Source organism: Peromyscus eremicus, chromosome 16_21, assembly GCF_949786415.1.
Source record: "Peromyscus eremicus chromosome 16_21, PerEre_H2_v1, whole genome shotgun sequence".
NCBI classification, from domain to species: domain Eukaryota; kingdom Metazoa; phylum Chordata; class Mammalia; order Rodentia; family Cricetidae; genus Peromyscus; species Peromyscus eremicus.
This window is the reverse complement of record NC_081432.1, coordinates 52,122,368-52,137,350: the sequence shown is the minus strand read 5'-3', so window position 1 is coordinate 52,137,350 and position 14,983 is coordinate 52,122,368. Positions and strand designations below refer to the sequence as shown.

General features: G+C 40.0%; 1 protein-coding gene across 1 annotated transcript in view; it reads right to left on the bottom strand.

Annotated features, from left to right (window-relative positions):
- Positions 1-14,983, bottom strand: part of Pkhd1 (PKHD1 ciliary IPT domain containing fibrocystin/polyductin) — a 462,210-nt gene that overhangs the window by 177,402 nt on the left and 269,825 nt on the right. The window contains exons 51-52 of the mRNA XM_059282214.1: positions 12,500-12,565; positions 5,505-5,633 (exon numbers count right to left, since the gene is read on the bottom strand). Coding sequence (XP_059138197.1) covers positions 5,505-5,633; positions 12,500-12,565 — 195 coding nt within the window. The remainder of the gene's footprint in view (positions 1-5,504; positions 5,634-12,499; positions 12,566-14,983) is intronic.

Below are 14,983 nucleotides of genomic sequence, written 5' to 3'. Positions count from 1 at the left end.
GGATTCCCTTGTTCTCCCCCCTCCCGCCCCCCTCCCCCCAACCCACCCCCCTTTCCCATCTCCTCCAGGGCAAAGATTCCTCTGAGGATTGAGTTCAACCTGGTCGATTCAGTCCAGGTAGGTCCAGTCCCCTCCTCCCAGGCTGAGCCAAATGTCCCTGTATAAGCCCCAGGTTTCAAACAGCCAACTCATGCACTAAGGACAGGACCCGGTCCCACTGCCTGAATGCCTCCCAAACAGATCAAGCTAATCAACTGTCTCACTTATCCAGAGGGCCTGATCCAGTTGGGGGCTCCTCAGCTATTCGTTCCATAGTTCATGTGTTTCCATTCGTTTGGCTATTTGTCCCTGTGCTTTTTCCAACCTTGGTCTCAACAATTCTCGCTCAGACAAACCCGCCTCTTTCTCACCAATTGGACTGCTGGAGCTCCACCCGGGGCCTGGCCATGGATCTCTGCATCTAGTTCCCTCAGTCATTGGATGGGGTTTCTAGCACGACAATTAGGGTGTTTGGCCATCCTATCACCAGAGTGGGTCAGTTCAGGCTGTCTCTCGACCATTGCCAGTAGTCTATTGTGGGGGTATCTTTGTGGATTTCTGTGGGCCTCTCTAGCACTTTGCTTCTTCCTATTCTCATGTGGTCTTCATTTACCATGGTCTCCTATTCCTTGTTCTCCCTCTCTGTTCTTGATCCAGCTGGGATCTCCCGCTCCCCTAAGCTCTCTTTCTCTCGATCCTTGCCCTTCATTACCCCCAATCATGTCCATGTTGTTCATGTAGATCTCATCCATTTCTCTGTCATTGGGTGATCCCTGTGTCTTTCTTGGGGTCCTATTTTCTAGGTAGCCTCCCTGGAGTTGTGAATAGAGGTTTGGCACTGGTATCTTTGGTTAGATAGAACTTGTTCTCAATACTTCTAGGACACCTAGAATGGATAGAGCCAATTCTTCCAGTACTGATGAGGCAACACAGATATGTTTGCTGCATGAAGCAAAATTATCATACATTAAGCCACAAGGTCAAGTTCTTCACAATTTCCCAAGCTTACTGCTTTTAATACCATAGGGAGACATTTACAGCTTTCTCAGAGCCCAATGTCTATAAAGACAGACCACCTTAAAGAAAAATAGGACCGTCTTTAAGATACTGGTGCCTTAGACTGGTAGATACTCATGCCTTGGACTGGGGTAGTAAAGCCCTGTTTTTATGGAAAAGAATGGGTCTGAGGTCATTCCATAAAATTGATTTCCCAGAAAATGGAAATAGGCAATTTACTCTAAGAATTTTATTGAAAAATTATGCTATTCTATTTGAATAATGATGGGAATGTTCTACACATTTCCTTTATTAATGAATTAAAATACACAAAACACCATAAAATTATATTAGAGGTTCAAAAGTATCACTTAAATCTTCTTTACCAGTCACTTTCATTTTGTAAAATCAGCAGTTCCATTAAAATCGTATTATGTAAAAATGGGTTTTTACTGTAATAATAGTTATTACCTATTTAGCTCCCAAGGATGTTGTGAAAATTAAATAATAAGCCTTTGGAAAGCAAATACAAAGTGTCGCTAATATCAGAGGCCAAGAGGGGCAGCCAGATGGCAAAAAGAAAGGGAAAGAGCACCCCTAATACACCACAAATCACAGCTTTCACCTCCAATTCCATTACTACAAACACTCGAAGCTGTGGTCATGTGGACTGATGCGATCTCATTTCATCTTCTTAATATTATGATATATTAATCTTAGCCCTCATGTTATATAGATGAGGGTCATTTACACAGTTGGTAAATGTCAGGAATCCAATAGTGAACCCAGGTTTGTCCTATTTGATGGCTCACTCTATAGCCACCGAGGAATTCCCCATTTTCCTCGTGTCTTATAAACGAGCTTTGAATTTGTACCCCGTCTTTCACAGTCCATTTCACATACCTTTTCCTCCAAGATCCACTTCTCCACTGTTCACTGAAGACAGTTTGCATCTAACCACACTGTGTTTCTTGTAGTTTGGGATTATTATTATTATTCACTGTATGTTTTATTAACACAGCCAAACCCCTGGCAGTCTGAGAGCATGAGTATAGCTTGCTCACTTTTGGTGCCTAGCTACTAAGTATATGGTACATAACCTCAGACACAGGCAAATGATTTTACCAATGCTTTATTGTAATAGGCTCCCATCTAAGCAGTTTCTCTGATTTTTCTATCAGCAAATACGTCATATATCAAATTGTTTTGTTTTGTTTTTTATTTCTAGTTAAAGGAATAATGTGAATAGTACACTAAAATATAATTTTTGTATAAAATAGGCCAATTTTCATAAATCAAAGCAGGTAGATAGGATAACTTTAAAAAGAGAGGGAAATACAATAAAGAAAGCTAAGTATGGGTCTCATTGGTAAAGTAGTTGCCTAGAACGTACAAGGCTCTGGGTTTGAGTACCAGTGAGTAATTTTGTGTGTGTGTGTCTGTGTGTGTGTGTGTGTGTGTGAATGTGTATGTGTGTGTGCTGTATATATGTTCATATATATAATTACACATATGCACATGTGTGTGGGAAACATAGAGAGGAGAGAGAGGGTAGGGGAGAGAGAGAATACCCAATGCTGGTTTCCTGGTCTATCATCTTTTCTCACTAACTGGATAGAATCTGAGTGGATTATCCCACATTTCCATGTCCCAGATTCCTCATTTGTAAAATCATGGTCAAGAACAGGATCTACTTAGAAAGTAGTGATTAGAACCAAGTAGTGATTAGAAAAAGTCTCCATAGAACAGCCAACACAGTAGGTAACATATACCAAGTGCTATCATCAAAAAAAAATTTCACAATTCTTAGGAATTTGTTCAAAGGGTAAGAAATTGTTTTTCACTGACTTGTACAGTCTCAAAGTTGTATTATGTAAAACTTTTCAATTTCAAAGATTTGTTTGTGCTGTTAAATTACAGATGGCAGCATTAAGTTCACGTCCTGCATCCAAGCAGCATTTAGTATCTAACTTGTGCCAAACCCAGTGATCACACTTAAATTAAAGAAGGTTGAGAACTAAGAAAAAAAATAGTCATGAAAGGATGACGAATTTAGACATAAGTAAATCTATGTGGAAACACAGGAAGTAGATTCAACATGAAGACCCACCATAGGGCAGAATATCGAGGAGATTTGTCAAAGAACAACACAGAAGCTCCTGTCTCGGGCCCAACACTGAAGGGAACAAATAGACTTAACTACTGGCCACTATTAGTCCATCTGCTGGCATTGAAAGGTTTGTAAAAGAGCAAGAAAACACAATGGGCAAGGAGCAAGGTTTTCATTACATATTCCATGGCTCCTTTTTCTCATCTCTTTTTTTACTCAAATGCTAAATGTAACAAACATAATTAGGTGTGTTTTAAATACCCTCTCCTGTTTTGTTCTCACAATAACACAGCTGGGTAGATTAAAAGATACCTTAGAGCCGGGCGGTGGTGGCGCACGCCTTTAATCCCAGCACTCGGGAGGCAGAGCCAGGTGGATCTCTGTGAGTTCGAGGCCAGCCTGGGCTACCAAGTGAGTTCCAGGAAAGGCGCAAAGCTACACAGAGAAACCCTGTCTCGAAAAACCAAAAAAAAAAAAAAAAAAAAAAAAAAAAGATACCTTATATGTATCCTATACCTATGGCTGCATTCTCAACCCGCCTTTCCCTACAACATAGATTTGTGCATTTCAGAGCAGCTTCCTGGAGAATCCAGCCCCATTATCTGAGCTGACGGTGATCTCAGGGATGAAGGATAAGGGAAAACACCAAGGGCTCCCAGGCATCAGAGCATGCAGTAGACACAGCTTGCAAAGCCAAGCAAGATAGTTGAGACCGCTGCTTGTTCAGCATCAAAGCCCCAGAAGATACTAAAAGCTTGGCAACTTTCAAAAGCTTCCCTAGCTTCCTGCATGGAGTGAAGGAAGTCACTAGCTTCATGGCAAAAACCACAGCCTGGGGCAAATTCACTGGCTAGATTCATCAAAGACATGACTGAGGGAGAACAGATTTTTTTCTTTGCAGTATTGGAATGACTCATAAGCCTATTTATTCAAAAAGTTACATCCTCCATTGAAGACATAGGTGGATAATGGGGAAAATGGATGATAATATTTCATGTTTGCATTAGACAACTCATATGCCCCATCCTTCATCTTTCTGTGCAGTTATAAAAACATCACAAAAGGCTGAAAAGGGACCAGTGTGCTTTGGCTGGCTCTGATATTGTAAATAAAGTGAACAACATATCTACTCTATTTTTATTTTACTTAGTCTTTTTGGGAAAGAAATGCACTCTGCTGCTTAAAAATATGGAATTAGAATCAAATTGCTTGGATTCAAATCCCAATTCTTCTGAATTGCAAGTTGTGTGACTCTGACCATGTATGTTACTCAGCTGCCACAAATTTCTATCTCTCTCTCTGTAAAATGAAGACAACAACCTTACTCTATTTACAAGGTTAACTAAGTATGCAAAGAACAGCCCCAATACATTGTTAGTGCTCAGTAAATGTCTGATATTATTATTGATTCACAGATAGACAAATATTCTTTGCCCATTGCAGATCTTTTGTCTACTGTAACCTTGAGATAGTCACATTGACCATAAATGGAATTATGTTTTGTGGTGCTCAGTAAAAATATTCTAATTACCTGGAACCTTGATAAACTCTCCTTTAAGGAAAATGAGTGTTTTAAATATGATCATGCTTTGGTGTATTTCTGAAATTATCTTTTTCTACATCTGTTCTCTTCCATTGACGCAAGTCTTTTAAAACTAATAGTAGTAGGCAATATACAAGGGAATCAATTTCAAAAGTGAAGGCAATCAACAAAATAGTAGAAAATCTATACCAACTATTCACGTGTCAAGGAATTAATATCTAGAATATACAAGGAGTTCAAGGGCTGGAGATGTAGCTTAGTGGTAGAGTGCTTGCCTAATATATATAAAGTCCTCAGTTCAATCCCTAAGACCAAAATAAATAATTTGACTAAACACCAAAAGAACAGATAACCTAATCAATAAATAGACAGATGAATTTGATTGACAGACAGTCCTCAAAGAAGGAAGTGCAAATCCAACACATATATTGAAAGTACTCAATATCCTTAATCATAAAGGGAATGCAAATCAAAGCCACACTGAAGAGTCGATCTCATCCCAGCAAAGTGGCTACCAATAAGAAGACAAATGACAACAAATGCTGGCAATGATATTAGAGGGACAGAACACTCACTCACTACTAGTGGGGATGCAAACTGATTCAACCACTATATAAAACAACATAGAGGTTCCTCAAAAAACTTAGAATGCTTCCTCTCCGATATTAACTGACCCAAAGGGGTCATAAAAATAAGTAGTTTCTTATACTTATTTCCACTCTTTTCCTGTCTTGCACTACATCATGCAATCTTATCTCCTGTCAGATTTGGTTCAGTTCAGTTCATCTGTGTCCTATTACAGCTGGTTTCACTCACTGGGTAAAATCAAGACGTCATCACCAGGTCCTGGGGTGGTCTGGTTGTATCCTCCCCAGCCTTTTTCAACGTCTTGCCATGTTTCAGGAAGGGACCATTTTAAAGCTGATTCAGGTACAAATGTAGAAGCTGCAATACACAGGAAAGGTGCAAGGTTAACTCTAAAAACCCAAGTCTTTGTGACAAGTTCAGGATTACATAGTTATTTTATGACTGGTATTTTCACCTTTCTAACTAGCTGGTTTTGAATATTAGAAGTTTCTATAAAACATTTCATCGCAAGAAATCAAGTTATTACCCAATTCTTATACTTTTGATAAGATATATTACAAACTTATTAAACACTGGCATTCTGCTTCATTATAAATATTACATATGCTTATTATGGATTATTTTGAAAATGCTAATAAAGAAAAGTTAATAATTGCCCAGAACCTCACCACATAATAATTACCACAATCAACCTTTTATTTGTGTTTCCTCCCATAATATCTCAGTGTTATTATATAATTAAAATTATATCAGATCGAGTTTTACTTTTTTAGCCTAGTTATTTTTCTTATGTATTTTCTAATGACATTAAAGCTCTTTGTTAAAATAATTTTACTGATTACATAATATTCTATCATACTAGAAATCCATTATTCTCTTACTTTGTAACATCCCCCAAGTAGAGTCTTTCTAATGGTAAACAATGTGATTTGAGCAGTCTCTATGCAAATCTAACCATAATCCTGACTATCTTCTTAAGATGGATTCTTTCTTGGAATGGCTGAGTCATAGTACAAGCTTGCCACAGCTCCTGATGTATGAAAATGGTGGGATTATGACCTGGACACTTGTTGGGATAGTAATTTGTGTATAGATCATGTTTCTTTATTGATTCTACCCCTGACCATTCGCATTCTAGTGGTACCACAATCATGAGATTGATAACCACTAACCACTTTCTTTTTTTATTTTTTTATAATTTGATTTAATATTACATATCAGCCACAGATTCCCCTGTCCTCCCTCATCCCGCCCCCCCCCCCCGCCCTCCCTCCAGCCCACCCCCTATTCCCATCTCCTCCAGGGCAAGGACTCCCCTGGGGATTCAGCTCAACCTGGTAGATTTAGTCCAGGCAGGTCCAGTCCCCTCCTCCCAGGCTGAGCAAAGTATCCCTGCATAGGCCCCAGGTTCCAAATAGCCAGCTTATGCACTAAGGACAGGTCCCAGTCCCACTGCCTGGGTGCCTCCCAAACAGTTCAAGCTGATCAACTGTCTCACTTAGCCAAACTAGTGGAAACACTAACCACTTTCTAAAGAGACTTCTAGAACCACTTTATGGACATTGCCATGCTGAACTGTATCCAGTTGCCTTTTTCTGGTTGTGTTGTTGTTTTGTTTTTTTCATGACACACTAGTTAGAAATAGGGCCCAGGAAGGTTGTCACAAAAAGTAAAGATGAAAAGCCACCTCTTGACCTACCTAGTGGTTAATTTTACAAGTATAAATATAATGACCATCATTTCCGGGAAGTTCCTGATAGGGGGTATGAGTTCCAAATAAATTGAAAAACATTGCCCTTGCTTCCAAGCAGCTAAGATTCAGTGTGAGTAAATACTAAGGAGATTTTTCTCAAAAAAAGTGCATCCAGATTGAGAACTGCTCTCTTTAAAGAGAAGCTTCCTGAAGGAAGTAATAACTGACTAGCATTTCAAAGGCTTAAAGATTCTGCAGGTAAAATGGAGAAGTGATGAAGGCCCTTGTTCCAGATAGAGATATGCACATGAGCATAAATAAGCAAAGCTGAGAAATGAGATGTTGAGAGGGAAATCAAAAGAAGCTTGGTGGGACAGAGTTAGAAAGAGGCAAATGATGAGTCTGGAAAAATAACAAGTGGCCAGAGAGTGAAGTATTATGAAGGCAGAGAGGCCAAAGATTTCAAGACCGTTAGGGTAGAAGTTGACAAGTTCTATCAACCTCTAATGATTTGAGCAGGTGATATTTGGAAAAATTTTGACATATCCAGATGGAGATGAACAGCAATGAGTAGATGAACATAGTTTTGAAAGGTAAGACAGAATACTGAGCAAGAAAGGTGGGTTTGGTCATGATCTGCCATTAGGTCATATTTCAGTCTTTGAAGATGAATGCGATATCACCAAAGATATCAGCATGAATAGACACAATGCCTGATGTCAAATGCATGGAAATAACCTGCTGGCTTTTCTACCTGTACTCAAATCTATAGCAGCAATGTTTTAATTTGAGCTCTAGAACAGCTCAAAAGCATACAGACTGTGGTCATGCATAAATTATAAACTACTAGTACATAAATACACCACACAGCATGGAAATAAGGCACTTCTTAGAGCAGGCCTATCTCAGAAAGAAGCTTTACAAATAGTTTATAAATGCTAACACTGTATTATCTACCTATGCTTTCTTTCTGCTGTGACACTAACACTGTAATATCTTCCTATGTTTTCTCTCTGCTGTACCTTGTTCTCAATATAGCCCAAACAGTCCAAGAGAACAGGCCAAAGGCTTAAGGGCATGTGTTGGTATAACCACTAACTAGTAACACAGAGGCCAGGTAGTGTTTTTGATGTTCTATATACAGTAATTTATCCGATGGACAATGACTAGGCTCTTCAAAACTTCACAAAGTCTCAAAACAAACAAACGAGAACAGAAAAACAGTTGCTTCAGATTTATATCACAGATGGTGGAAACAAACATCCTGTGCTTCTGCCATCATCACTATAGTTTAGAAAAGGGCTGGAATTATTTTTAATCTAACAACCCAGACCTTCCAGTGACTACTTTAATGATGACTGTTAACATACAAATTCCATCCTGCCTTAAGAACCTGTTTTTCAGTTTCTTGTTAGTTACTAGATTTCTATATGGCTTCTACATGGCTAATATTGTGCTGAAAGTTGGGGGGAGAAAATGAACTCTGAGTGGTTTTTTTGTTTGTTTGTTTGTTTTTTGTTGTTGTTGTTTTTAAAGCAGTCAGTAATAAACTGCTTATCTTTCCTTGGAATCTTGCACAATAGAATGAGTTCAAGATGAGATCTTGCTAACAGTAAAATTCTGTAGAAGAGCGTATTAAAAGCCAACTGTTGAGTTTGACAATCAGAGCATGTGTGATCAAGATGAGATTATTTTCAGAGAAGCTTCTTCTTGTGAGTAGATGGTAGTTAACACAGAGACTCACAAGTGGACAATGTGCAGAGAGCGAGAGACTTCGGAGACTCGCCACAAATGGGATGTCTTATCAAACCCCTCCCCTCAAGGCTAAGGGACCTCTGTGGAAGAGGAAGCAAAAAGACTGTAAGAGCCAGAGGTGGTGGACAACTCCAAGGAAATAGCGTCTTCCAGACAGATAAACATATGAACTCATAGAGACTGTGGATGCATGCACAAGACCCACACAGTTCAAACCAGATAAAATCTCAACAGTGAAAAAGGAAGTGGACATGAAGCCCTACCCATTGACCAAGAAGTTATTTGCAAATGATAAAGAGGAAATCAGTTTTCTCCAATAGAATGTCACTGGGTATATCAACCACACTCCTATGCCCAGAAGTACTTAGCTGGTCAACACAAAAACAAACTCTGTGTGTGTGTGTGTGTGTGTGTGTGTGTGTGTGTGTGTGTACACTTTTTGGTTGGTATTCTTTTGGGACATTTGGGCCTTTTTGGTGGGCAAAGGGAGGAGAAGACAGGGAGAGTTGGATGGGTGGGAAGGATCTGGGAGGAACTGGGGAGGGGAAATATATGATCAGACTAAATTATATGAAAAAAAATACAAATAAAAAAGAGAGTAGTCCCAGTGCAGTGGGTGAGGTAGAAACTGTATTACAGAGGACTGAGGAGTACACTGGAGATAAGAAAAGAAGAGCTCAGGTTGACCATCCAAAAGCTCATTGCATTGAGCACTGGAGGCTATGGGCCTTTTATCTTCCCCCAAACCTTTAGATCACTTTTGGTGAGGACCAACATTTATAAACTATGTTCATCCTACTTCTCTATACAAATTTGTTAATCAGCAGCAGCTGACATTTGAAGTGGTATCAGCCAGATATTGCCATCTACTCCTTCGCACTTCACTCACCTCCTCCCGATTTCTGTGGCATTAAGAAAGCTAGTCTTTTAAGAAGCATCCATGATAAATAACAGCTATAAGGAGATTCATTCACACACCGTTGTTGGGGGGATGTTGGTTGGTTTATTTACATTGGTTTCTTGGCATGATCCTAGAATTTTCCTATCACCATATCCTCACAATAACCTCACAATTTTGTTCATGTAACAGGATCACTGTTAATGGATCAATGGAGAGACTCTTCGCAGCATATTGTCAACAGTTTCAACTGCATTACATACTCATATTGAAGCTTGTAATGGGTTGTCACATAGGTAGAATTTCACTAGTCATTATACCCTTGTTTATGGAAAACTAGTGTTGATAGTGCAATAATTGCATTTTTTCCATAGATTGCTTTATTAAATAAAATGCACTGTCATATTTTAAATTTATAATTAAACTGTATATTCTGTATCTTGGAAGTCAAGGAGTTCCTTGGAATCCTCTTCGCTGAAATGTTTTCACTGATGTACTAATTCTTTGGCTTCATACATTGTAATACTTTCTGTCCTGGATTATGTAAGAGCAAAATTGGCTATAGAGCTTAATTTCATGTGTAGATTAATGTATTTCCCCAAAAATAATATAAGCATATTAGAGGCAACATGGTATAGCAAAAAGAACACAGAACTGAGTTGAGATATGTGAGGTCTTACCAAGGCTCAACCACTGACTGCTGATATTACTATGTATATCTAGGCATCACATGTAGTCCCACATACCCTAAAGGACCCTGGCACAAGACAGCCTTTCCAAGCGGTATGAACCTGTAAAATAAGAACTCTCACAATTTTGTGGAATTTGGAGATAAGATTTTCAGAGAGAAAAGAACTTGGTAATAGTTATTTAAAAGGAAATTTTTGACTGGACTCCTGGAGCTTTGTCTAGTTATTGGCTGTGGATCTCTGCATCTGCTTCCATCAGTCATTGGAGCAAAGTTCTGTGATGACAGTTAGGATATTCACTGATCTGATCTCTGGGGCAAGCCAGTTCAGTTCAGGCACCCTCTCCACTATTGCTAGTAGCCCAGGCTGGGGTCATCCTTGGGGATTCCTGGCAACTTCCCTAGCACCGGGTTTTTCTCTTATCCCCATGATGTCTCTCTCTACCATGGTATCTCTTTCATTGCATTCCCCCTCTCTCCCTGTTCTAATTCGACCAACCCATTCCCTTATGCTCTCATCCCCTGTCCCCTACCCTCCATTGCCCACCCCTCATCCCCAGTTAACTAATGGAGATCTCATTTATTTCTCCTTCCCAGGGTGGTCCATTCCTCCCTCTTTGGGTCTTCCCTGTTAGTTAGCTTCTCTGGAGCTGTGGGTTGTTGCCTCATTACCCTTTGCTTTATATCTAGTATCTGGGATTCTATGAGCAAGTACATCAGGATCATGATGGGGAAACAGGCAAGGACAACCAAACCAAACTAGAGGGAACTCATGACAGTTGGATCAATGGCTGTGGAGCCTACATGGGACTGGACTAGGCCCTTTGCATTGCGAGACAGTTGTGTAGCTTGATCTGCTTGGGAGGACCCCTGGCGGTGGGATCAGAATCCATCTCTGGTGCATGAGCAGGCTTTGTGGAGACAACTGGTGCATGAGCAGGCTTTGTGGAGCCCACTACCTATGATGGGATCTTGTACAGCCTTGAGACAAGGGAAAGGGCTTGGACTTGTCTCTGCTGAATGTGTCTCCACATGGGAGGCCTTGCCTTCTTGTGGGAGCGAGTAGGGGATGGGTTGGGAGGGGAGGCTTGGGGGGGGGGTGGGAGGAGGGAAGAGGCGGATCTTTGATTTGTGTGTAAAATGAATGAAAAAATTTTCTTAATAAAAAAAGAGAAAAAAAGGAAATTTTTAATTAATTACTTTGCCATTTATTAGACACCTGCCAGAGACAGTAAGATGTTATAAAGGTAAGAACCATTTTTCCTTGCTCACTGTTGCTACACACACACACACACACACACACACACACACACACACACACACACACACACACCTTATAGAGAGGCAATCAATAAGCTGGGAATTTTGAGGCACCTAAAGGGAAGGTTGAATGAAAACGGCAGATGTACAGAGTGAAACACAGCAGACACCTGAAAGCCACGGTGAAGCCAGTCTTAACTTCTTGCAGTATCAGAAGCATGGGGTGATAGCTGAAACCCCTTCGCTTAGCTTAGTGCAGTCACTTTACCTCATTTGCTAACTGAAATGGAAGAATTTGAACGTTTTTGATTAGTATGACTCTTCTCTGACATAACACAAATATTCCCCTGAAAATCAAAGGAAACCCCTGCCTTTGAAAGGCTTTATCCCTCCTGCAAATGTACAGTTAAACTGACTCACAATAAACAAAAACAAACTAAGACATACATTAAAAGGTGGTTATGAGATGTTTAGTCTTTGAGAATTCGGCTCTTTTGAGTTTAGCAGGATCTCACAGAACCATCTGACTTTTGGGGGGGCGCTTGTTTATCCTGATTTCCTGAAATTACCAGGAACAATTAAAGTTTAGAGACACCCTGGATTTTTTTTCTCTCCATTCGGAGGGGGCCTAATGGCCCATCTGCAGATCTGGAGTCCTGTGTGCACATATGGCTCGTAATTTATGAAATGTGCTTATTTACATGTTACAGTTCTTACTTTCTATGGTTTTGAAAGGCAAGTGCATCCTATATCTTCCCTTGACATGCAGACATATATTTAATTATGGGACATCACAGCAGAGAGCTGCCAGGCACAACAGCATGAGCGCTGGTGCTCGCCTGTTCATAAACAAAGGAGCGGAGCGATCCACGGGACCACTGGAGAGCGTTCTGCTCTCTTGAGCATTCCATCCAGTGGTTGGCACTCACCCGAAACAGTGGGAGCCACACCTTCCCTCACCTGGAGAAACACCTGAACTTGACCTTCACCTGAAACTAAAAAAAAAAAAAAAGTGAATGTGATGCAAAGATACCACCCATAGAGAACGGTGGCATTTCACTTTATTCTTCCCACCCAACACAACATTTGGAAATGAAAGAGAAGGGAGTCCTTGTTAATTAATCGAGCACTTGATTTCTACCATTCTGTTCTTTTTGCACTGGTTTGACTAAGCATTGTGGCAGGGAGATAAGCAGTGAGGGAGGAAAACACTTTAACATGTGCTCTGTGGAGGCCACTGGCGTCCAGCAGGTGTGCCTGATTTCCTACGTCCATGATTTTGTGGGCTCAGTTGTAGAGTGCATGGATTTCTCACCAACAGAGTTGAGATCACCCATGAAATGTATTTGCTTTACCTTTTTCCAAACAAATTGTCCTTTTAATGAAGGTTCCCCCCCACACACACCCTATTCCCCCTTTCTCCTCCCTTCTTCCAAACCAACTAAGCACATTTAAAAGGCCTGGGGTTCATTAATTTTAAGTGTTCAATAAATTAGTGGAAATAATCAAAAGGCCTGATTCTTTCTGATAATGACAATTTGATGTCAGTATAAACCAGTAGATTAAGCTGGGAACATATGCTCCTTTGCCAAGAGAGGCTGCTATAATTAAATAGTGAATGCATCTACAAGGTGCTCTCATGCCTGATTAATTAGTAATCAGGTGCACGAACTCTATCTTTCTGGTAACACCTTGTCTCTTATTGGTTAATTACCTTTCTGCCTTACTCCATGTCATGTGAGCCAGCCCTTCCCATCACTGGAAGACCTAATGCAGCTGCAGGCTACAGCCTCGGGGTCTTGGCCAAACATGCTTTCCATTTTTGTTTCACTGGGACCCTAAACTCTTTCTTCCATCACAGATGGGACAGAACAAATGTCATTCTTTTTAATTACAAAGCATACGCTTCAGAACATTAGAAAGGAAATAATCCCAAAGAGATCCAAGATGAGATCTCTCCAATTCTTCTATTCTTATTTTGATCACTTTCTCATGGTTTTCAATTATAAAATACATGAGGCTTAGTATTCTCTTTATATCAGCACATCTAAGACCAGAAACATTGGCAACACACTCTTAATACATTCCTTTTGTGTGTAAGTATGTATGTATATGTATGTGTGTATATGAGGTGAGCAGTGCATTTATAAGTGTACCATAGTACCTGTGTGGAAGGAAGAAAATAACCTCAGGTATTGGTCTTTGGGTATTTGTCCTCAGGTATTGATTGGTCTTTGGATATTGGTCCTCAGGAATTGTTTCTCAAGTATTGGTCCTCGGGTTTTGGTCTTTGGGTATTAGGCCTCGGATATAGGTCTTCACTTTGTATCTTGTTTGATACAGGACTCCTTTTTGGTTTTTGGCTGCATATATTTGCTAACTAACCCACAAGCTTTTGGAGAATTCTGTCTCTGCCTCCCATCTTACCACAGGAACCCTGGGTAGGGTTACACACATGTTATATGTAGCTGGCTTTTATATTGGTTCTGAAGATTTAAACTGGGTTTTTAAGCTTGCATGGCTAGTGTTTTATCCACTGAGCTGTCTCCCTAGGCTAAAGTGTTCCTTTTTATGACCACTTCTAAGACCTTCCTTAAATTATTATTTTATTCTTGTTGTATACTCACCTGTCTCTCTCTTGTACACCTCTCTCTCTCTCTCTCTCTCTCTCTCTCTCTCTCTCTCTCTCTCTCTCTCTCTCTCTCTCTCTCTCTCTCTCCTCCCATTTTTCTTTCTTTTTTTCTTAATTAATGGGGCAGGAGAGATAGTTCATTGGTTAAGCTCTAATTGCTCTTCCAGAGGACCCTAGTGCCATTTCCATCACCCATTTGGGCAGTTGCCTGTAACTCTAGCTCCAAGGGGTCTAACGCCCTCTTCTGGTCTCTGCAAGCATTGCACTCACCTGCATAAACTCATGCACAGGCACATACACATACACCTAATTACAAGCAAAATAAAAATAGCTTTAAAAAATTAAGTCACCAGTCAACAATTTCATCTTTTCTTTTTCTTTAAGGTCTAATACATTCACTTCTATTAGCATGATTTTGTGCCTCACTAATGTGAAAAACTGCTACTAGTTCCAGACCATGATATCTATCTTGTTTGTTTTCAGTTCAATAACTAATATTGTATAGTAATTAGTAATTCGGGATTGTAACAGTAACTAACATTGTCTCTCAATTCTGTTTTGTTTAGCTTTGTTTTACAGTGTCGGGGAACCAGGCAAAGTCTCTTGCCTGCTGGACAGACACTGTACCTCTGAATTACACTCATACCCAGAGGACATACTTTCTTCTAAAAAGAAAGATTTTTCTTATGTACCTTCTGATGTTGGAACCTCTGGAAGTATAGGGTTTTTTTTTTTTTTATTTTCATGGACTGATTTACAAAACCCAAGTTCACAGTGCTCT